This window comes from Papilio polytes, unplaced genomic scaffold (assembly GCF_000836215.1).
Source record: "Papilio polytes unplaced genomic scaffold, Ppol_1.0 DF824102.1, whole genome shotgun sequence".
In the NCBI taxonomy this organism is placed as follows: domain Eukaryota; kingdom Metazoa; phylum Arthropoda; class Insecta; order Lepidoptera; family Papilionidae; genus Papilio; species Papilio polytes.
Genome location: NW_013525102.1, coordinates 1,744,051 through 1,768,769, shown reverse-complemented (window position 1 = coordinate 1,768,769; position 24,719 = coordinate 1,744,051). Strand labels below are relative to the sequence as shown.

Sequence of the window (24,719 nt, the reverse complement as noted above, 5' to 3'; positions counted from 1 at the left end):
AATTCGAAATTATAATGCTCTATACCCACCCTTTTGTCAGTCAGGATAAACAGCAAAGTATTATATGCAGTTAACAAAATGATCACGCTACAGTTGATATCTAAGCTTATAGACTCGTGGCTGCGGCGAAGTCAGATCTCAACCGAGAAAGTTTGTTGAATGGATTGCAATGAATTCTGCTGGGAAATTTTTAACAACTAGCTCAAGAAAGAGAAATGTAGTAGCGTTTTATACGCTTTGAAAATAAATGTGTACAATATTGTAGTTACATTGCTTTGAAAATATGCTTTTATTAAAGTTTTACATTTTTGGGAAAGTGAAATACAATTTTAAATAATGTTTGTCTACACATTCATATATGCATATGCAATTTTGTATTTTGTAATTTTTTATAAGGAAATAGTGGTATAAATAACTGTAAGGTAATATTAACAAGTATTTAACACATTATCCTCTGTTCCGATACCAAGCCATCTCAAGATTGGATCTTTAAGTTTACCTATCCATAGTATATGCCGATACATTGCCTTGATGTAATTATGTGTTATAGATTTATATTTACGCTAAACAGAAGATAATTATTTGCCATAAAAATCAATGCTCAATTTTCCCGATACCCAAAGGCATTCAGCAGCTACTTTCTCTTTCTATTCCAGTTGATTTAACAGATGGGAAAGTATTTTTATCATTTCCTAACATCCCGGTTTATGAATAACAACATAAATAACTTTCAATTCATAAAAGCGCTCCGTTATTCTCGCTCGAGGCGGTCATAATATAACGGATACTCATAAAGCCTAGTTCGGGTGAGCTTAGGAAACCATATTTCATGATATAATCGTAGGCTTTTTTCCTCGCTTAGCTAAAATTACTAAAGTTGTACCCATCATATTCGTATTTTTGGACGAATTATCCGATATTAACTCTCAAAAGAGTAAGAGACGACTTTTAAAAGGAAAAGTTCCGCGAAGGCACGTAATGGCTCATCCCGCTCACGATTCCTTCGCCCGAGGCGGAACTGGCGGACCGGCAGCCTCAAATAAGTTTCTAATTGCTTATATTACCAAGTTATATTCGCTCTTCAAAGTAATTAAGTCTGGAAGTTAAAACCGCATTCACGTACTTTATGAAACTAACTCGCACTTTTTCTTATCCGTCTATCTTAAATATTATTTTCAGCTGCGAATTAAAATGTAACGTAACAAAGGTGGAAGAAAATCTTTTGTTAAACTCCAACCGCAACGGACGGCTACTTCGCAATCCATTGAACTGAAGCGGTGAAATGCATCCGCTTGGAAAAGTCATGAAAAATGTTCTCTTCTTTTAGCGACGTAAGGCTCTCAAAAAAGTGGCAAAGAGTGTTGTTAGTGCCGAAGCCTGCCGCCGGAGCAATAAAAGTGTCGTGAGCTTGACACACAGCCCTACACTGCCAGCCACAGCCACCGCGACATGCAACTACCAAAGGAATGCCAATAAAAACTGACAATTTTATCGCACTCCATAAATCTTCGGTCTTTATTGTATTTTCAGCCTTTACATAAATTATTTGTTTCTGATAATTTATGGATAAGAAAATTATACTCAATAATAAACAACGAACAATTTATCTACATTAATTGAAAACTCTTCTGATTCAACAATTTATTTATCAACATTTGAAAACGAGCTCGCAGACTTTACTTTGGAATAATTAACAAAAGTAAAAATAATTAATCAAAGGCAATGGTAAATTGAATTAGTCAATATCATTTTATAAATAGCATAGTCATTTGTATCGTCGAAATTCTTGTATATGTTTTAATTAGATTTAATTAAATCAAACATTAATATAATACAAAAATCATTTAAATCTCTATGATGAATATCTCTGGTAGCAAACTAAAAGTTTTTACAAAAAACAAAACCCAATTATTTTTTTAGACATCCTAAAGAGCGTGATTGAGTGCATCAATTAAAAATAAACATTTGAATCATGTTACAAGATATCTTAGCATTATATTAAAATGATCAAAGGGCGAGTCAGCAGTTTAAGTCGAGGCGGTACCGCCGTGGCAGCTTTATAATTACTCACCACTGCAGAGTTGTACACGATCAGCAGAATAAGCGGGATTTCTGAGCACGTCCGATTTCATATCAGACAAATTGACATTTTAAGTAATTGGACAATCCGAACAAATTTAATCTGACTTGATATAAATCAATATCATATTTAAATAAAGCCTCCCATTTTTTCATGTTACTTAAAAAAATCTATTTATATTTATGAATGCACTATAGTAATTGCAACTTAACTTAAAAAAAAATAATTTATAGCCACCATAAAAGTATTCCAAGTTTGATTCTTTTCCAAAATGGCGAAGAAATAAAAATGTAACAAACAGCTAGGCGGACGTTTAAATTCGCGAGATATGAAGGAAATGTGTATGGCGTTGTTGTTTTGAAGTTGGCAATAACGGCTTGGATATGGCGCGTGCTAGTGGCGTTACTGTGCCAATAAATAAAGCGGCTACCTACCGAGAACGGAGGCCACCTCGCTATCATATCATTCGCCATCTAACAATTTTGCCTCTGCGGACTATTTCGCTCTACCACTACAATACGGAACTGAGATAAATAATCTTAACTATTGCAATTTTATCTACAGAAACTAATAAAAGTTGTTCCTCGATCGTACAAACCGCATACGTTTCGATATAAGGATTTCTGGAGCCGAAATAAAGAAGGCCAACTTAAATTTAGTGTGTCGGTCTGTGAGTGTTTACAATCCCTTGAAATAAACCAACAGACTTTGGTACAAAGGTCGCGATATTGGAAAAAGGTAGCTTACGATTTTCCATTAACATTGCCAATAAGACACCGTAAAAGTCGGAATATAAACTTTAGATAGGTATACTTACTCTCACAATTTGTAATATAAAGTTTAAGGGATATTTAAACTTTTCCATATCTTATTAATTTTACTCCTCATAAATGTTATAAAACATTTCTAGAAGATCACATAGGCTACTGTCTTAGTTTTTTTTTAATGTTACGCATTTCCTTAAGTATGCCTTTTGTAAGTATTCAGAATTGTGACCTGATTACAAAACTAAAATTATCATTGAAAATATGTACATGAATATCTAAAGTTGTATATTATGAGTGTACTGTGTACATTATCATACACGTATAGTCCCAAAGGTAAAATAAAAGCTCACACATGCAAAAGCAAATACAATCCTATTCTATTCCGTAACAAAAGTGAGGCAAGTTGGGTGAAATAGGCGGGCGCGAGGTATGGCCGGATACAAATTAAAATAACAACAATAGGTAATTCACGCATGGATAACGAGCGGCTCGCGCCATTGTCGGTCGTCCCGACTGGATTATTGTATTGTATAATTACGATATTGCAAATATACAACAAGCGAGTACAATTAATAACGCAGTAATTGTATAATTGCTCAGTGCAATACTGAATGTTAATTCTGTATTTAATTAATGTTTCAGTCAGCTAATGTTAATATTTTATTACACATTTATACTAAGGTAATGCAATACACTGCCCCTTAAACCCTAGAGTTAAATCGAGTACTAATGCTCATCTTGCAAACATCTTTGTAAAGGATTCAAATAAAAATGCATTAGTGGTAAGAAAATGTTCAACCATAAAAATGTTTTCGCGGGAGAAGCACCGCTAATGAGAAGGCATAAAGAGTGACGTCGTTAAAGAATCGCATTAAGCTTTCTCTGCCAAAAGCTTCTGGTAATCTATTCGAAGCAATTTTAATTAGCATCGTAGTAATAACAGAGCGAGGGTAAAGTTTTTGTGGCTCGGACTATATTTTCCTAAGCTCGGTGCGAGCTGGGCTTCCAACGCGCCCGGGTGCCTCCAGACATCGCCGTTCGGATACTTAGCCAACTTAGTACTTTGTTAACTCACAACTTCCGGGTTCTGTTATTCTTATGGGTATTATAAAATCTTATTGAAGACGCAAGTACACCAGTCGCAGTAGTTTTAGCATATATTTAAATACTATAACATACTGAGAGATCGTACCGCCTAGACCTAAAGTTCTTACCTAATACCTTAGAGCTCTCTATAAAGATAAATGCACCACAAGCTTTTCTCGGACGTTAAACTACGACGCCTGCAAAAACAGTATCTCACGCTACTAGTTCAATAAGTGGTTTAGTTCGGTAGTGCAGTTTAACTGTGAGTGCAGATGGAAACTACAGATATCGAAAGTTTATTTCTAAAGGAAGATTCCTTAAATTTCTTATACTTAGTAGTTTTTTATTACTTTCAATATAAACTTCAAGTAATTGTTTCTTCTATAGGTGTGCATTCAAAACTGTTCAGTAAAAGAATAACAGTGCGACACGTAAAAAGTAAGAAGTAAGATAATAAAGGAGTATCTCTGAGCACTAAATCTCCGTAATAGCCATGCTATCGCATCCAGTGTGGCTCTTGTTTCACGCATCGCCAACCACGCTCGCGATACACTGATATGCACCATCTTTTACGAGATGCAACTGTTCTCTCGGGGAAAATGCACTCCGTGTTCTACACAAATCATTGATTTCCTTCACATTGCTTTGTAAAAATCTTGAAGTTACAAAAGACTCCTATAATAACAACAGTTAAGGAATCAAACAAAATTACAAAGATAATATCACCATTCATATCTTTCACATAAAATGTATAAAAGACATCATTTAATAACATCGCACGATGTATATTTAGTCCCGCTTATCTCTTCATTAATTTTCTATTATCATAATAAACTTTTAGACAGGAAATATGTTTAAAACTCAGAGAATAAACATCTCGCAATATTTTGTAGCGGACCAATATAACAAGAATACATTTTCGAGAGGTAATCTACGTGGAAGCGCTTCTCGGAGAAATAGCCTCTTTTTCAGTGCGCCGGCAATTTCCATCATCGCCCGGGGCTGTGCTCGGCAATTGTTATTCAACCTAAGTCACGTAAATAGATGCTACTCATAATAAATTCCTTTTCGATGTTGGTTTTAAATTATAATACGATGTAATTTTAAGATGGTATGATTTATATTAATATTGTCTCAAAACGATTACTTCCCAAATCTAAATTATCGTCTTAAATACTCAAAAATTAACCATTAATTGGAAACTTCTTTTTATATACGTTACATTAACTTAATTACGAAGATTATTAATTATAACTGATTTCGGTAATGGAGAACGTATCGTTCCCTAATAAATGAATACGTACGAAAATAGAGAGCTGATACAAACATTAAGACACAACTATTTACTATAAATTACTGCCACCATTATTAATCACTCGTTTTGAGACAGATTATTAACTACCCAACCTAGAAACGTCACGGAGATAGCGATTTTATAAAAGGCGTAAGTAGAAATGTTGACATAGAAATATGCACGATATTGTTACTTAATACTAGAATATTAATATCTATAAAAATATATTTAACGTCAACTACAGCCAAAACGTGAACAATGATTTAAAAGCAAGTCACTTATTACCGAAAAATATTGTCAACGTTGCGAAGTAGGTCACGAAAGGCTGTTATAATGAGTTTTGTACTTGACATTTTCTCGATTTGAATATGTGGAGAATGGTATTCGTTTTATTAAAACTTTGTGACATAAAGTTCAACCAATTCAATGAAGATTGGACAAGCATTACAAATAAAATATACTTTTTTTATTCTTATCTTATTTCTAAACGGATCTTCCTCAATGCAACCTTGACTGAGATATTGCTAGTCAATAAAACAATTCGCTCTGTTTGTAATTACAAAAATATTGTAGTTATATAATAGTAGGTGCTATATTATACGCGTGTTATGTATTGACCACTTATAATATATCTTCCAAAACAAAAAACTGTGAAGAGTATTATGTAAGACATAATTGAACTTGCGTCTTTCATTTCAAGTTTTTTTTAAAAGTCCTTTGTTTCCACTGTCTCAAATAGGTGTCTTCGATCGAAGGGTCGGACTGTAACGTTTGATATTAAAAAAGTTTTTCTATAAGAACTAAGAATACGGAACGGACTAGAATTCCATTGCAATCAAATTCTTTTCTCCCTTTGCGGTTCTTATTCCGAAATTAGTTCAATCAAATGACGAAGAAACTTTTTACTGGTTACGGAAAAGAATCCTCACATCGTTTTGTTATTACTACGATCACCAACTATAGCTGATTAATTTTGATTACACAATAGATAAGCCAAATAAATTAGCTATTTCGTTACAAAAACAAGAAATCGAATTTAGTAGACGCACTATCATATATAATATTTAAGACACAATAATAATAGCCTTTAAAATACATTTATGTCAACTCAAGAAAACAATATAAATAAGAATAATACAATAGTAACAGGGTCAAGAGTAAGTATCCAATATAAATAAATTGTGAGGGACATTTGTCCGTTGAAATGCCCGCCTGCCAGGTCAGGTGGCACACGTTAAAAGCGCTAAAAGCATTCATAAATTTACACGACGTTCCCAGTATAGGACGCAGGTGTTTTGAAGTACAGTAACGCGAAGAGCCTATAACAACTAAAGCATGATAACATAGTTTTACGTCTCGACGTTTATTACTACATCCAACTTATTCATGTTATATGAACTAACCGAAAATACATGAATATCTAATAGATAAACATAAAACTAATTTTCGATTAATTACATTACAATCACTAAATAAATCAATCAACACTAGCTCGATAAATCGACGGATGTTATTCACAACTATCTACTCCATTCAAGGTTTTTCTCGAGTGACTACAATAAGAAATTGTATATGAACCTTTCAGACTTGGGTCCTACTGGTTTATTACTTCTGAGAACGTGACGCGATCTTAGTTTGTTGTAGCGATGTGTGCACGGGTGAAGATACGAGTAGACCCCGCTAACGAAGTAAACAATCGACACAGACGTACCGCGTCCGACGACGACCGGCCCATCGGCGCGTGTTCAAGACAAAGTCCTGATGAATCTGATTATTTTGTTCGACTGCTTTCATTCCTGCACGAAATCTAAACAAACCTCGCGAACCATAAATCCGGTACAATTTGTATTTACTTTCCCATATATAAAGGTTGATTTACCCAGAATTCTCAATATCGAATTACGTTATAGGAATAAATACTCATTGTTGTACCATTTCGTTAATGCACATTAATTCACGAAGAAGCAGATTACAGACCGTTACGTAAATTGCCATCCAAAATGGAGTTTACAATGTTAAATTAGTACGTAGCATAAACTTTAGTTCCTGTAATTATTAAAGAGAAAAATTAAGTGCACTGTTTGTTGTAAATGTCATATAGTAAAACTGTACTAAATACAATATTTTCTTGGTTAACATAAAGTAAAGTACTTCGTGCACGGAACAGCATGGAATCAAATAAATTATAGAATTTATACATGCAATAAGATATGTATAGAGCATTCCACATTCCGTACGGAGGTAGCAGTGCGGCCGGCGCAGCGCGGGCGGCTGCGGCGAGCGCGGCCGAAGCAACGCCGACACAACGCGGATACGACGCCGACACGACGCTGGTCACATCGCTCGCATTCCTCTCCATGATACAACACCTCGCTCCGCACATTTGTGACGATCCTACCCATACCTTGCCATGTTTTACTACGCTGTGACACGCCTTAATCCTATAAATTCACCTTAGTCCTTTATTTAACTATCAGAACTTCTACTTTTAAAAAGTATCGCTAATTCATTAAACAAAACATATTTTGAACCTAAAACCATGCCTATTGTCGCCCAATAATGCAGATGTTAAAACAATTATAGTAAATTTAAAAAATGCAGCAGAAATTGTAAACAAGAAAATGACAGTGGCTATAAACAAAACAGTTAAATTGAGCTGCATAAATTACGCCAAAGAGAGCAAAGCAAATACTGTTCATTTCCACTGGATGACAATTTTCATTGTATTTGTAGTCATACTATGAATCTCTTACAGAAGTAAGGAAGCAAGAGCGAAATCCATGTTATTTACGACTCGTGATTCCGGTACACTAAGACTGTACCCGGAAACACTATTTAGTCCTGAGACGTGTTTCTTGTAGTAGATTTACATGCTTAAATTCAGTCTTAAATTACTAAAAAGATACAACAACACCGGGGGAATTAAATTTTCGTTTAGCAGCAGCGTAAAGTTTAGAGTCGGTAAATGAAGGTACATTTTTATCTAGGGAGCAAAGTTGCAGGCGTTTCAGGGACATAAAACGTTACTTAGTGAGCCACAAATCCTCGTAATGCTAAGCCGAGATAAAACACTAAGCCGCCCCGCAACGAGACGAAGCTGAAATTTTTCACCTGCGAGTCGCTACCGAAAGCCGGGAGCCTAGCGCCGAGAGCTGCCGCCGACCGCCGGCAAATGTGTGCCACGCGAAATATTACTTACACAAGAATTATGACGTACCGTAATGAAACTCTCGCCTTTAATCACACGTTGGTACCTATGTGCGCTCTGGAAGCTTCCTCAAAAAGACATTGATAATAAAATAATTTGTCTCGAGCAAACAATTCCTTGAATAATCATATTCTGAATTTAGAATCATAACTAAGTATTAATGTACATAATAAAATAACGCTTACTGTTTTTCTTCCAAACCCTACCAGGATGGTAGGAAATAGCATTATAATCAATTTATTGATAACAGAAAAATAATTATAATTGACACGCGAGCGAGAAGTTTTAAATACGTTTTCGGTATTGTTATAAAATGAGTGAACAATTACATTTTTCACCACTATAAAGAATACTACATTATTAATGGGACAAAGCTCTTAAGATCAAAAAATATACGAGATTAATAAAGCTATTAATTTCGTTAACCTAACGAGTAAATAGCATAAATCAGGCTGAAACGAGTCGCACCGCAAGACGGGGATGGCGCAGGCAAAGGTTTAAATTAAACGACATTCATGTGTGTCTGTGGTAAATTAAAAACTGCCAACGCTAAATTTAAAAGAATTAGTCGTCGTGAATCGTTTTTAGACCTTTCTTTTAGAATTTTCGGATTTGACCAAGAAAAGTAATAATTTACCGGACCCTCAACATATAATAACTTACTATACCACGAAAGTTTAATATTACTAACATTATAAATGCGAACCTTTAGTCGGATGGATGGATGTTTGTTAGAAGGTATTCAAGGAACACTTCAACGTATTTCGATGGAATTTAACTTTACGCACAAATACGTTGTTTACATAACAATATTGATAGTTTCCATGAATTATAAATGAGTCGTATTTGTCGAAGAAAACAAGTTCAGAAATATATTTACCTAAGTGCGATACCAAACTTGGAAGAGATTGCCTGCGAAGCCAAGAATTGTAGGATTAAATCTATTATGGATGAAATACAGCGAAGTTGCAAAATTCATTTTTATCTGTACAGTTTCTATTTGATGATTTACTGACAACATACAATAAAGATTAATATTTTTAACCGTCCGTATTCCTCAGATCTTATATCACATTTTTTAAAATAATATTGATGAACTAGACTAAAAGTTGTTTTTAAGAATTTTTACGTTTAATGTGAGTAAAAAACAGTAAACGACACTTATACGTAACGGTACATCGTTAAACTTATCGCGACAACAATATCTGTAACCATTAAATAGAGAAAAGGCGGACGAAAATACCCAGCTTCCGTGTTGACTTTATCATCTATCCAGTTATGATAAATTGTACGAGAGAATCTTTAAGACAAATGGTCACACGGCATAAAAAGTAAATCTCAACTTATACTATCTTGTGTTTACAAACTTTTACATATTAAAACTTTATTCATAACATAACCTGAGTTTGATTCAACCCTTACACATGTATGAAATAAATTTTAAACCACAATTTGTTTCCGTATTAACGATACTGCAAGTCATCACTACTTAATTTGGATTCTGTGCAGTTGCCGTAAACGTATCATTGCGATAAAATAAATGAATAAAACTAAAGCCATCGTCCGTCGTCTTTCGCGTTTTCCATTTGCAGTTGATTGAAAATACACGTGCCGAGGAAGCGCTTCCGGTTTATGCACCTATCTCCAATAGCACGCAAATTAACTTTTACTTTACTTTTTATTGGCAATTTCAATTTCTTACTTTATCTAACGGTTATACCTATGATCACAACGATTAATAAGTGCATACTGTATTATATTACTTTGCAAAACTAGCAATATCCGACTAATGTGAAATATTTTACATTCAATAATAAAATAAAACAAGTTATATTTTACTAGTATCTTGCAAAGCCAGCAAGTCTGCCTTTTGAAAGACCATCCGTTTTGAGTGCAGCATATGTGAAAATTGTGACGCAGCTAAAAGCTAAACGTTTAAGCGTTCTAAGCAACAACAATGAAAATATTAATGGCGCTGTCCCGTTTCTAGTCGGACTCGCTCCTAGGATTAAGGAAAATTAGATTTCAATAAGACGCTTGAGGCGAAGCGAGGAGCAAATCTGAAGTGGAGCCGGGAAATGCGCAGACGGTCACGGTTTTCCTTTTAATGCAATGTCAGCACCGGCAACTATACCCTAGCAAGCCATCGTCTATACTTTCATATGTAATATTATACATAGCCACGGACACTTGCATTGACAGAGAACTAGTTAAAACTTCATCATCAGCGTATCTGTCGATTTTCTTAATCAAATAAAGTCGAGAAACGCCACAGCTTCAAGTATCTGATAAGCAATTTACAGCCGCTGATACAGCAAGACATGTCGAGTATTGTAGTGGGGCAGGATATGATATATTCTAACGTGCGTAGAATACAAATCGTAAGCAAGCTCGGTGGGAATACTAAGAAGACGTGACAAATTGCAAATTCAGCATTTTATTAAGAGAAATTTATTTTTTTAGCTTACTTTAGATGTAAAGTATTTTAGTACACTTATAAATTTTCTTTTCCCGACAAGTCATATCAAAATTTGAGTGGAATTAATTAATACAAACCCTGAGAGTCCTAATTGATATCATATTTTTTCAGATACCTCCTGATAATCAAATTAACTTTAGTTTTTAAATACATTAATGTCATGATTCTTAAGCATAGAAAGTTTTATAATAATAATAAAAAAAGTATATAGAAGCTAAAATTCTAATGATTCTTGTTACTTATTTATAATTACCAGTTAGAAACTACAAAGGGTTTCTCGGCTAATTTGCTAATACGTACATCTAAGATAAATTAATGTGCATCACTTAGCCTCCGCCAAAGGCCCGCATATAGGAGAGTAATTTAATTTTGCATGCGAATTGCAGCAAATTAACTACTATGTCTATTCACTTTGAGCCTCGAGATAGAGTATATAGTACAAACAAAAGAGGAGCGTCGGCCATCATAGATAACAAAGCGAGAAAAACTTCCAATAGACGTTAAGCATATAGAGCTGTTTTGAATAAAAAGGTCGCAACCCAAATAAATTATTCCCCAATTCGGCCGTTTCGATTCGAATTGAAAAAGCATCGCTGTATTGAGATTTCTCTAGCCGCAAAGGAAGAGAGAATACAAATAGGCACATAAACGGAAATGGAATGGTTTCACATGAATCGTAAACATGACTTCGACCACAAACTTGGGTATAGTAAAGAATGTAATAAATAACAATGACTTAAAAGAAACTAACTATAATTCATCAAATTAAGTAGGTAAATCGAATAGTGTAATGTTACGCGCATCACTGTCATGTGAAACATTTATTCATTAGATATTCGTATGCGTGCCACGTCCTCAATAGATAGCTAGCATAATTCGCGCTGGGCGGGGCGGCCGACAAAACAATAGCAGATTATGAAACAAAACGACGTAAATAGTCGCGCCAGAGGATACAAGGCGGGTTAAAAGGCCGCGCTATTACCCAGCCGCGACTAGAATGGCAGATGAGATGCCTTTCTATGCTTTCTATAACTTCGATGACCGCTTTAACATTTTATCGATTTTACGTCATAAAATAGAAATCTAACAATTATTTAACTTTCATTCCCTACGTGATAGTTACTTTGAAATTGTAATTCGTGGGAGAAATCCAACAAAAATTATTATGCGTTGTCATATGTAAGCCATTATGAATTAAACATTTTCAAATAAAAGTGAGTAATAAATCTGATCGTAGGACAATCCATTAGAGAGTTTATGTATTTGTAGACCAAATTTGAATGATTTTATGTAATAATATTTTAATCAAATGTAATAAAACATAAGGAAATAAATTTCAAATTGGTTTAAGAATAACTGCACCGAGATATGTATAAAGTAGTAACTTTATATGGAAACTTGGAGTTGAGTAACTTTATTGAATATGTTATGTAAATATTAAAATATCAACGTCTGAGACTTTTCAATTTTGCTAAACATGGTAACACATTATGCTTTGACTCTAAAAAGGAATTATTTTTTTTTAAGGTTTCTAGCGGAATTTTACCTTTAAATTATTATCCTTCAAAATATTAGATCGCTAAAATCTCATCTGTAGGGATGTAAATATATGGCAAACATGAGAGATACATATAAACACACCTAGGCAACATAAGGTGAGGTGGCGATGGCGTGGACAATTCAATTATACAGAGTCGCACAATTCGATTGCGCCTCAAAACAAAGAGGCTGCTAATAGCGGCGCGCGGATAAACATCGCTACACCGGGCGCCCGCTGAAAAAATAAAGGCGCGACGACGCCCGAATAAATGAGAACGTCGATAAACAGGAGGATTCGTTCCGAACGGAGGGTCGATAGCGAAATACATTATTCCCCGATCCGAGTGTTCCGATTCAAATTGAAAGAGCACCTCCGACATGAGATTTCTCAGGCGGCGAGTGGGCGCAGAATATAAATCGGCACATAACCAGAAATGGAAAGGCTGCGAATATACGTTTTGTGGTGAGCGCTGGTGAACGATGGCGCTCGAGTGCTCTACTGTTTTGCACATAACGCAAACACCCAAGTTTTTGTAAATACACTTATAACCGTATTTTTGTTACGCTTGAGAGCACTTGCGAAGGTTCACTTCTCATACCTCGACGTCTACACTGTTTGATGAGTGGCTTTCGTAGTAATTTATCTACATCAAATATTTGTTATAATATGTTACGTAAGTATTACGATAACATTCTGAAATAATTATTTCTATTTGTTGTATATATTTAGTAAAATTAAAAAGTTATATAAAAGTTATTAAACTTACTTGTTTTTATGAAATAACCTGAGTCTGAATTTTAAGCTAGAGACTTCTATATTCTTTTTAAGTAACTATAAAAAACTTAAGACATAAAAACACATTCATAAAAAACTGTAGAGAGTAGTAAAATTTAATCGCAACCAACATCGTTAGCTCGAACAAATATACGACAGCGGGTGTCACATAAGTACTAGAGAAAAGTAAACTGAACACTTATGCAGCAGAAATTGTACGCGCGCCTCCCCTCATCGCGTATTCTGCCCAATTCGCTACACGCCCAGCCGGTGTTTACGTAACAGACGCCGCGCCGTGCCGCACCACTGCCTGCTGGCAGCGGCTCACACTTCTTTACGCCCCGTCAGGGTAACGTTCACTGTTTACCTAACTAATGAGCACTAATATAACTTATCATTTATCTCTTTCAAGCTTCCACATTACGGACGGAATGGATTATAGAGGATTTTCAAATTACATTTATAAATTGTAGAGTACCTAATTTGAGCGGCATGGAACAATAAAGTTCAGACCAAACAAGACCAAGGCAATCGGTTCGTTCAAAATGAATCGCAATGTCGCCAGAGGCCGCTTCGAGCTCAATTGGGGAGCGATGGGCGACGAGCGAGGGGCTAAGGCCGAAGCGCTTGTCCGCAGGCGAAGGCGCCTTAACTTTATTAAGTACGAGACGGCCTCGCCGTCTTCGCTGAATCAAGGTGACGCGCGCTCACAATGCCCTATTCAGATTTAAATAGCTTCACGCTCAATTGCTCCTCAATGTGGCCTTAGCTCTCACGGATAGTTATTTCATTAAACAAAGATTCCACAGATAAGTTAAATTCGGGGAGAAATTCAAATTACTTTGTTAAACTATCATAGCTGAAAATTCATAATTTTCTTATGTAGTTGTAAAGAAATTATTATTCGAAGATATACCTAAAGAATATGGCAGCGGAATACTAGGTACGAAATATTACTTATTTCTCAGAAGAAGCCCTCCATTATCGAGCGGATTTATAGGTTCGAACAATGCGGCACACAAGCGCTACTATGAAAACAATGGTGCGCGACAAGTTGCGGGCTCGGAAGGACCAGGGGCTGGAACAAAGTTTGGCAATTATGGCGACCGCATGTCTGAGAGCGTCGCTACACTCATTACCGACTAAAACTCGACTCGTCTATATTAAAAGTCCAAGAGACATGGGTCCCGTGAAATGCCAAGCCCACATTTTACAACTTATACACAACAATAATTTATAGGGATATTTGAACTTAATGGGTGTTACAATTTGAATTTAGTTTAATGTCTCGTCGCTAAAATCGAATACGTAGAGATCGAGACATTTAACATTTACATTTAATAGAAATATATGAAAAGTATAACTATTTAACTTATTCAATTTCAATTTTTAAATAAATATTTTTCTGTTAAGTAAGGTTCAAAATTTATGAATTTAATGCGTATCACAGGGATTAGCTCGAGGACACATGACAGATCGGAACAGCGCCCAAGGGGACTATGTTAAGCAGACTTTCAGTAACTTGATGGATAGATGATTGGATTAAAGTAAATAAGTAATTAAAGTGAGTAGCATTCGCTCATTCATTTATGTTACAAAATTTAGACACATGCAAATAATGCGAGCTTGGTAAATCTGTCTAACCGGAATGAATTGACGTGATCGATATTCAAATCGCAAACTTGAAGTTTCCATATTAATCCAGAGAAGATGCAACGTAAGTCCATGGTTCTCGCAGTAATGAATCGAGTGACGTTGCGGGAAAGTTATGTGAATTCGATTGAAATTAGATGAAGAAACTCAATCACGACTCTCTCCGTTGCTTTAATGTACTAAAACTTGCTCAGACTTGTTCTGACATCGTTCGAGACCAATTTCATTGATATTTTATTATTATAATCTCAACCTGGTAAGAAATGATTATAAAGTCTGTAAAACATAATTAATTAAGTAAAATGACATTTAAAAACCCATAAATTAAGCAACATATATTATGACTTTAAACTTTAGATTTCATAAGATGCGCTTACTTGTACATTGTACAAAAGTTTCGAAATAGTACAAACCATCTTAAGCCTCTCTACATGTAGTTTGTGGGTTTCATACATTTCCTCCATTGTCCCCATAACATTTACTTCTAGTTTTAAAATAAAAAAATAGCATCGTTTCATGTTTTCATTAACGTTTACAGCACTTTATTTAGCTCAGTATTACAGTATTGATAGTAAAACCCACCTGTGGATCAGCAACACAAAGTGTGGTTTAAAAGGGCGCAATAAAGCTCGTGGCTCGTTATATATTTTTTTCGCAAAATTACAGTTCGCTAACGAGCGACGCGGACGAGCGCAGAACGATTTACACTTACAGTAGGTGAAAAAAACTTTAATAACTCACAGAAGGGCCGTGCTAAAAAACTCACGATTAATTTTCGATCAAACCTTTTAAACAGTTTATTTTTAATTCGATTAACCGACTTTTAAATGTAGTTTTAGCAGAATTAATAAATTTAAATAAAGTTAAAACTATAACGTTATGAAACAGTAAACTGTATAAATGTGTTACCATTGTTTTTGAATTAAAATGCGACGTATAAAAAATATAAAATACAAAAACCTTTAAATCATAATTTAGCAATTATAAGACTTCGGAAAGGCTGATATTAGGAGTATTTACATTACGGTATTATTTTTTAGACTACTCAGTATCTTGAATAGAGTAAGATTTTAAGTAATGTTTAACTTTCATTAATACAGCGTTATACTAAACCAATTAAGTAAGATCAAGTAGGTATCTTCACAAAGTTCGCTTAGCCTCGGATCGGCTAAACAGAAACCTCGCACTAAAAGCGCTCTCTACGAACGAAAGCGGATTACCGTTCCAAAGTTTAAACCTAAGAAAACGGACTTATAAGGTACTGTGTATATCTAAGACTGTTAACGTAAAACAAAGCGTTTATAGACACTGTCTGCATAGAAATTTCGTTTTAATTTATCTATCTTAAATTAATTAAAAACTATTGTTTAAATCATGCCTTCACCTTTTAAAAACCTCTATCAGCAAGAAGCATATGTATACTATGACGAGTGTAATAAGAATTTACATTAAATGTAATATAACCATTAAAGATCCAGAAAATAAGATCACCTTTACATAATCAATAACTAAAGCAAAGTAATAGCGAAATGGCGTCAACCATCCACGCGTATTTAACGGGCTTTGCGAAAGTGAATGAATGTAAATATATACGTATGTCAAGTTACGCCTTTCACAAGCTCCAGTTGTGAACAAAAAGTTACGGAAATTTATCTCTTTAAACTTGCAAAAAGTGTACACTTTTATAATGTGCAACTTTTATTCCATTTAATTTACATATCATTAAAAAGTTATGCAAATATGTACATATAATTTCTTTATTTTTTGCGGAACACAGATATCACATTGTCCTGAACTCGTTAGGCATGATAGATGACGTCATTTTCAGCAAAAATGAATTGTATTTACACAAATTTTCTTACAACTTTATGTACAGTAAAAAAATATAACTTTAGACTTCATCTTATACTACTTTATGTTAAATACTCCATAAAAATACTTATCAAGTATTATTGTACTTAAAATAGTCTAGCGTTTAGAATGTTTAACTAACTTATCCATAATACTACATTTTTCCAAACTCAAATTTAATAATGTGACATTAACAATTCTTGCAAATTACCTCATTTACGTTTTTAAAACATTCAGTAGGGACGAAGCTGAGCAAAATAAGTTCAAAACAATTGGACATCAAAGGAATCGTAATCAATGCCTAAACAAATATAAATGTAATCAGGCCAACGCGCGCCAAAGATTATTTAAAACAGAATATCCAACGCTGCGGAAGCAACATTTATTTAGACTACCATATATTGATTTCTTATACCTATTATATCATTTAATCAAAGTAGGTACTTTTAAAGATTACCTCTCGTTTAATTTAAATTAATACAAGTATTGGACGAGTGTACGACGGCTGAAAATGAAACGGCGCGTAATCTGTGGAATTAATTACATCGGTAAAACACAATTATGCATACCATTTCTGGCGACGATACAGGTTAACCAAACTCACACAATTCACCGGAATGTATCTGCTTTATTTAAAAACTACAATTAGATGAAACAGAACGTTTGCAATATGACCAACAGGGTATCGTTTATCTGTCATTGTTTATTTACTTATTTATGCAAAAACCCAATTTTAACTTACATTTTTAAAAATATTAAATTAACCAAAGCTACATTTATCCCAAAACTGTTTTATAATACACTGGGAGTTTCAGATGCAGAACTCTTAAGTCGAATGTTAGCAGAAAACCTTATAATCAAATGTTGCTCAGTGTCTGATGTTATCTTCCCTTATAGGGTTCGTAAAAATCAACAGCGAAATGAGGCTGCCGAAAGTAAAGGGACGAGCTCAGGTAACAACCCAGAAAACTAATACAATTTACTGACCCGTCGCTAATTTAATCAATGTAGATAAGTAGTACACGACTCGGAATATTTCGACCAATTCCCAACAACTCTCGAATAAGAAAAATAAATAAAATTATCATAGTTCCGCAAAAGAATATACCACAAATTAATAAATATTTAAACGGAATTGAATTAAGGTAATCGCTGGTAAAACAAGGAAGTATACAGTAAGACGATACTTGTTTATTTTGTTTTGACGTGAAAACAGTAATCAGAGATCGAAACTTCACTTTGTGCTGCTTTGAGGAATATCAATAACCATCTGTAGCTATTATTAGACACAAATCAATTATAATTTTAATTATTATAGTTACTTCATCACAGTGACACAATTCAATTCGTATTTATTCGTAAATTATAGAGGTAAATGTGTATCGGTTTATTATCTTTGTAAATTAAAAAAATACTTTTAGCCTGGATGTAGTCCTAAACAAAATAGAGACGTTGAAACGTCTATTACGAAACTTAGTTTTAAACTCTTTGTAAATATTGTACGGTTGTAGTGTTTTTGTGGAAAAGTAAACAGACGCTGCTAATGGTTTGCGTAATAGAAAACTGTATGTTTGGAGAAATGGAACATTCCTTACTATATAATTACGTCGCGAATATCAAACGCAAGTAAAAGGAAATAAGGCTTTGACGTCATGAACAATTTCCTTTTGTTTGTTATTATATTAATAGTCTTACAACCCAAGATTTTTTGTGTGGATATTGATATTATGATGTTTATTTAACAAGTTGTGAAGATTTGCTACTGTAATAGTCAAACTATTAAATTGAAATTAACAGTTCTTCATACTAAAATATAATAATAACAGATTTAAAAGTTCTTTCAGTACAAAAAATAAATTGTGCCCAATCCTGTATCTTACGAATCTGAGTTCTTGAGAATATTTGGAATTAGCCCAGAAAAAGTAAACAAACAAGATTTTGTTTGCCAGAAGAGTATACATAGGGAAACAGTAAACAAGATTTCATGATAAGCATAAATAACAGCTCTTACTGCTAAGTATATTTCGTCCCGCATATTCGTTGACTACACAAATATCTGAGTCGTCGGCAAAAAGGAAAGGAAATTCAAGGAGGCCGAGCGCTGCACTACCGCCTCGCCCTCACCTCGCCCGCGCCGCGGCCGAGCTTCATCGAACTTTACTACCTACTTTTCCTTCCCTCGCAAAGGGGAAGTTTTTTCCTCCTACAGTAAACAGCTGACTCATTACATCGTTGTCAGATTTTGATATTAGCACGATTCAAATGATAAGAATTGTTTGAGTTACGTAAATATTATTGCCGTGGAATATAAAATGTGTATTTCTGCTTCGTTTGGTTATTTTTCATATTTAAAAGTCTATATTAAATGAGTAACACTTGAAATAGTAATAATACAGTGTGTGTAAAAAACTCATAGTTATACTGATAGAATAAAAGTGTAAGGTATTTTAATCAGTTATCAATATGATACACAAAGGAGAATAATTGTCGTTTGCTATTATGAAGTAAAACTGGATATCAAGAGCATATAACATTTATCAATTAGCTTTATATTACTAACTAGCTGATCCCGTGCAGCTTCATTCGCATAAACTTATTTATTTCATTGTTTACATTCATCAAATTCTCAATTGCAAATGTGAAAATGACTGTTACCATAATAACCTTGTATCCTTAATGTTGGCAGTTTGTAGTTTATGGTCCCTTTCCCACATGAAGGTTTTTTCCAATTTATTTGTTCCCCAAGTTTAATAGCGTGAAAATATATAGCCTAAAGCCTGTAGGTGTTCCTTTTTATTAAGGAAAGAATTATTCTCGATATTGAGAGACAGATTGCTGACATCCTACGCCGCAAAGTAGTGTGTGTTTACGCTTTATTATATTAGTATAATTAAGTTTCTGAATCTGTAATAAACGTACACTAAGCGGCTACCTCAGTGACCACCGCTGAGTGCTCTTTTCAGTCAACATACCTGGAGGCTGGGATGCACGGCGAGCTGCAGCAGGGTGCGCACGACGCCGAGGTGCCCCTTGTTGACGGCGATATGCAGCGGCGTCTGGCGGCGGCGGTTGCGCGCGTTCAGGTCCGCGCCCGCGGCGGCCAGCGCCCGCAGCGCCGCCGGCTCGTCGCCGAACGCCGCGTGGTGCGCCGCGCGGTCCCCGTCGCGGTCCTCCGCGTCCGCCTCCGCCCCCGCCTCTACTAGAGCGCGGATCACTTCCACGTGACCGTTTTGTGCTGCCGCCTAAACAATATTAATGAACTTGTCATATCAGCCCTTCTTTATCATATTGGCCTTACGATCTCGCCGTGATGGTTCAAAGCATATACGCAAAAAATATCTTCATATATCTAAGTTTCCGATAGCACAATAGTAGGGGAGTACAAATCGCCCAATCATACTAATATTATAAATGCGAAAGTATAGATGGATGGATGTTTGTTAGAGTTTGTAGCCTAAACGGTTAAACGGATTTCAGTGAAATTTGGTATAGATGTAGAGGATAGTATGGAAGAACACATAGGCTACTCGATATTTTTTTTATTCCACGCGTACGGGATCGCGGGACAAGACTAGTGAACAATAAAAGTTTGACATTGAGTCCATATTTGACAAAAAGTTGATCAATAACGTCTGCTTTACACTCATTGATTCCTCACAATCTAATAGAAAGAATATCAATCCAAAACTTTTTACTTAAAAAATCACGAACATCGAATGTTCATTCATAGAAAGACAATGAGAATTGGTAAATTAAACAAAGAGATGATTGCTCTACGGATCAGCTTTTTAAAATTTGCACGAAGCATCAATTATCGAGGTTCGTTGAAAATATAGCATCGTTAAAAGAGAAAAGCAATTTGATCGACTTGATAAAGTGATACTTATTCATTAAATGAACGTTTCTAACAATTTATTTGTGATTTTAGAATAAGCAAGAGAAAACTGTAAAGATTGTTTATTTTAATGGTCGAAATAAAACTAGCGAGACAAGTATTTTAAATGGTAATAAGAGTAAAAAGAAAAGGTTACTACTATCTAAACTAACAAATCAGTTCGTTTAATTATGAGAATAATCTGAGCTTTTCACGTAATTCATATAGCGTCCATTTCTCGTTTGAAACATAATGCTACGATCATTAAATATCGGTCAACAAATGAATGTCCTGCCCTACCCCTCAAATAACCGCAGGCTATTCCGCACTCTCAAATATATTACCATTTTTATTCCTAAAAATTTAAATTTTCGTGCATTTTACCACATTTACTGGCGATAAGAACATTATAATCAAAATAATGGCGGAGCGCGATTACCCTGCGCTACGGCCGAAACGCAATAAAAAGGCAATTTGATGCGGTAATGACTCACGGAATTCCACATATCTGTGATCGCCAACAAAAAACAACGCCGTTTGACGGTTTACCCAAATATATTTAACCGTAAATGCAAAACGAAATCAACAACTGAATAAAAAAATACTTTTTTGGCTCGATAATATTGTCGAGTACTGACTCCAATAATTATTTCTTTTTATGTCCTTAGTAAGATTTAGCAAAGAACACCATATTAAACAACTCTATGAAACATTAAAAATTGTACTTAAAATTAAATAAAAGTCATAAAAGCAAATATAAAATAATTTTAGCGAGTTTGAAATTTCTCGCACGTTTGCTACATTTTCTTTACAGCAGTACATTTAACTAAACTTATTATCACTTTGCTCGCAAGCAACGCGTTAACTAAACGATAATTTTCACCGTTGAAGGTACACACGCGTACTTACAAAACACTTGAGCCCAACAAAGGGTCATAGAGCTCCCCATTACCCTAGCAGGAAAAAGGCTTCTTTAAATTTTTAAACGTTGCAATACTTGTGTTCTGAAATAACACTTCATCCTTGAAGTTCTTTTTGCGCGAACCGAGCTAAATGTAGGCCACGTAAGACTTAGGTGCAACATCTTAAACACTAGCCTTACTATTCGCTGTTTCTAAAATGAAAAAAAAACGTGTTTAGTATTTTAGACATTTTCGAAGTTAAATTGTATTGTAACTATCCAAGTAAATGTTTTTTTCTTGTGTCATAAATTTAGTTAAAATTATTACTATGAGTGTGAATTAAATAAATATAATTATAATTTTTGGCAAGCACTCAATTTAGCTTAAAACAAATAACCTTACAACAGGAGTAAACAAAAAATTTACACACTAAAGCGCTTTTTCACCGTTTGCATATTTTTGTTACATTTTAAAACATCGCCTTTAAAAAACTGACTTTTTGACGATGCGTATCCGATGACATTGCAACGAGATAAAACAATATTGCTTTTTAAATTCACGGACGCTTAAAATACCCCGTATACTTTTGGTGAAAACGAGGTAAAAAGTACATCATAAACATTTAGTAAAATGTACCCTTTATTTATTTATTTTATTTTAATTATTTATGGATAACTTACAACATAATAAAACAAATAATTACTGAAGGCTAATAAGTAATAGCAGATATTCTTTTTTGCATTTCTTGTTTTCGCATTCTATCGACGTTAATATATCTGATTTAATTATTTACATGTCATCATCATCTCCCCGGCCTTATTTCACTCATATCCACAAGGTTTTATAAACGTTAAAATGGACGTCGTTTATGGAATCTTTGGTGATAAGCCGCGGTAAAAAGTAATTTAAACATTAAAAAAATTAAAGCGTAAACCTAAAAAAAAGGCGCGATGTGCAATTACATAAATCGAGGTTACGTGAACAATAAAACAAAACACGCACTTATTAGTAGGGGGTTGTAAGAGGGTCGATTACTTATATTTTGTGGCACATCATTAAATGGCATTTTATCAGATTTAACATGACGAACGAACTAATGACATGCTATTAACGTGTAACTATCGGGTCAAAGTTGCGTAATTTTATGTACCTATCGCGGTGGAACAACCGCGTTTGTTAAGTTTGCCATAAACATTAACACACGGTAAGCTATTAACATAGCCATAAATATTTTACCAGACGTAATATTTTTTTTCTCTCATAAAAATGTAGTTAAAGACTAAGGAATGTTTCTAGTTTTTGTAATTAATTACATGTTTAAATATCGGATGCAAAACTATGAGACAATCTCATTATTCTCTTGTCATCCATCATGTTACTACATTTACAAATCAAGGGCCTACAGACCTTCTCGTCCTTTCCTTATTCAATTGGCAATTAATGTCTGCTTCCATAACAAAGGTGTTACGTAATAGTTCGCCGGATCCGAGTTGTCGCTTATCTTTGAGATCGAGTGATTTAGAGCAATCTTTCAGGATTTCGGTACAACGCCCAAGGAACCGAAAAAGACGCATTAAGATCGATGCCAGCTCGAGAGCACGACGTAGAAGTGCGACGGCGGCAAGAGTAGTGTGTACCTGCAGTGCGGGCTCACTGGATATTTACTTAGAATTCAAGAGGGAGTTCAGAGAGTTCAGTTCAGAGTTTCTCCAAAAGTATAGTAGAGAAGTAGAGTAGTGTACCTTTTTTGTATCAAAGGGGGGGGGGCTACTTGAAAGATAGAGATTTTTACTCACTAAACCTCCCCCCCCCCGATGGCCACCCTCAGGTGCGATTTCTAGGGATCTGCTCCAATGGAACGTACCGATACCCTCTGCTAGCTTTTGCTCTACCCCTGGGGAATTTTTTCCAAAATGACAAGATTGGAGTACATGTTGGACCGTGTGGGTAGAGCAGAGTACCTGCAGCGCGGTGTGTCCGCCGTAGACGCCGTTGACGTCGGCGCGCACGCCCTCGCCGCGCGCCAGGATGTCGGCGCAGCGCGCCGCGTCGCCGTTGGCCGCCGCCTTCACCAGCTCCTCGTTGGCGTCCCCCGTCAGGTGCGTCTCGAACAGTTTCTTTAACAGCACTGACAGACGATCGCCTACAAAATAAACACCGTAAACACGACACAACTTGCCACGACACAACACACTTTGAGAGTAGCCCCAGTAATAGAGAAGGTAAGGAGTAAAGGTTAGCATGGGGGCATTAGGGATGAATGGCATGTTAAAAGGAGACCGTTACTTATGAGTTTGAAAGGGTACATCGGTAGAGGTAGACCTATAAAGAGATGGATGGTTTGCGTAAAAGATGACATAATCAAAAAGGGAGTGTTGACTGAGATGACGTATGATAGAGTTATTTGGAGGACAAAAACCTTTCGCGCCAACCCTACGTCTAATATGTGATCAAAATTTTACCCGAAGAATTTCCATGGACGCTGCCGTCGGAGGAGAAGACCTTTGTAACAGCGTTGGGATTGTACGTCCAGGAAGTGTTGCACACCTCCACTTTGAGATCGTTGTCGTGGTAGATCTGTTGGACGCGGCCTATCTTTCCTAGCGTCTGTAACAAAATACTAAATATAAAACCATACATATGCTGTACGATTCTAGTGCTGCAAGCCACACTAGTTTTTATTGTAGAAACATTTTTGGTGGTCCTAATCTACACAATGAACTAATCTTTGAGGAGCTAGTCATAATTCCTCGACACTATGTCCTCTACCTAACACTATATACAACTGACTCTGTTCGAAAAACTGATCTGAAACTGAAAAAAGGTTTTACATCCGAATAAAAGACTAGTAAAAAATGGTGGTAAAGTGAAAAGCGTTTTTAGACATTGATGTAATTATAACAACGTAATTAGACTGTGTTTTTAAAATGTGTAAAATATATTAAATAGTTAACTTAATAAATAATAATAAACAAACAAACTACCAAATTACCAAGTTTTCTAAGGTTACTATTTAATATATTTACACATTTTAAACACTGAGTATCAACTCCCGCGAAAAGGCGCGCTAATTCCTAATGCGTCTGAAGGACGTGACGTCTATGCCGATGATCAAGGATTGCACCGATGTTCTTAACAGCGTATAGTTACCGGCGCCATAGCCTCTGCCCACTCGCCGTGTCCGCGCTGCAGCGCCTTCACGCGCTCCTGG

The 24,719-nt window shown here is 35.3% G+C and overlaps 1 protein-coding gene across 1 annotated transcript in view; it reads right to left on the bottom strand.

Annotated features, from left to right (window-relative positions):
• LOC106099438 (E3 ubiquitin-protein ligase mib1) overlaps positions 1–24,719 on the bottom strand; it is a 118,653-nt gene that overhangs the window by 90,996 nt on the left and 2,938 nt on the right. The window contains exons 8-11 of the mRNA XM_013277997.1: positions 24,659–24,715; positions 23,971–24,115; positions 23,470–23,651; positions 19,705–19,974 (exon numbers count right to left, since the gene is read on the bottom strand). Coding sequence (XP_013133451.1) covers positions 19,705–19,974; positions 23,470–23,651; positions 23,971–24,115; positions 24,659–24,715 — 654 coding nt within the window. The remainder of the gene's footprint in view (positions 1–19,704; positions 19,975–23,469; positions 23,652–23,970; positions 24,116–24,658; positions 24,716–24,719) is intronic.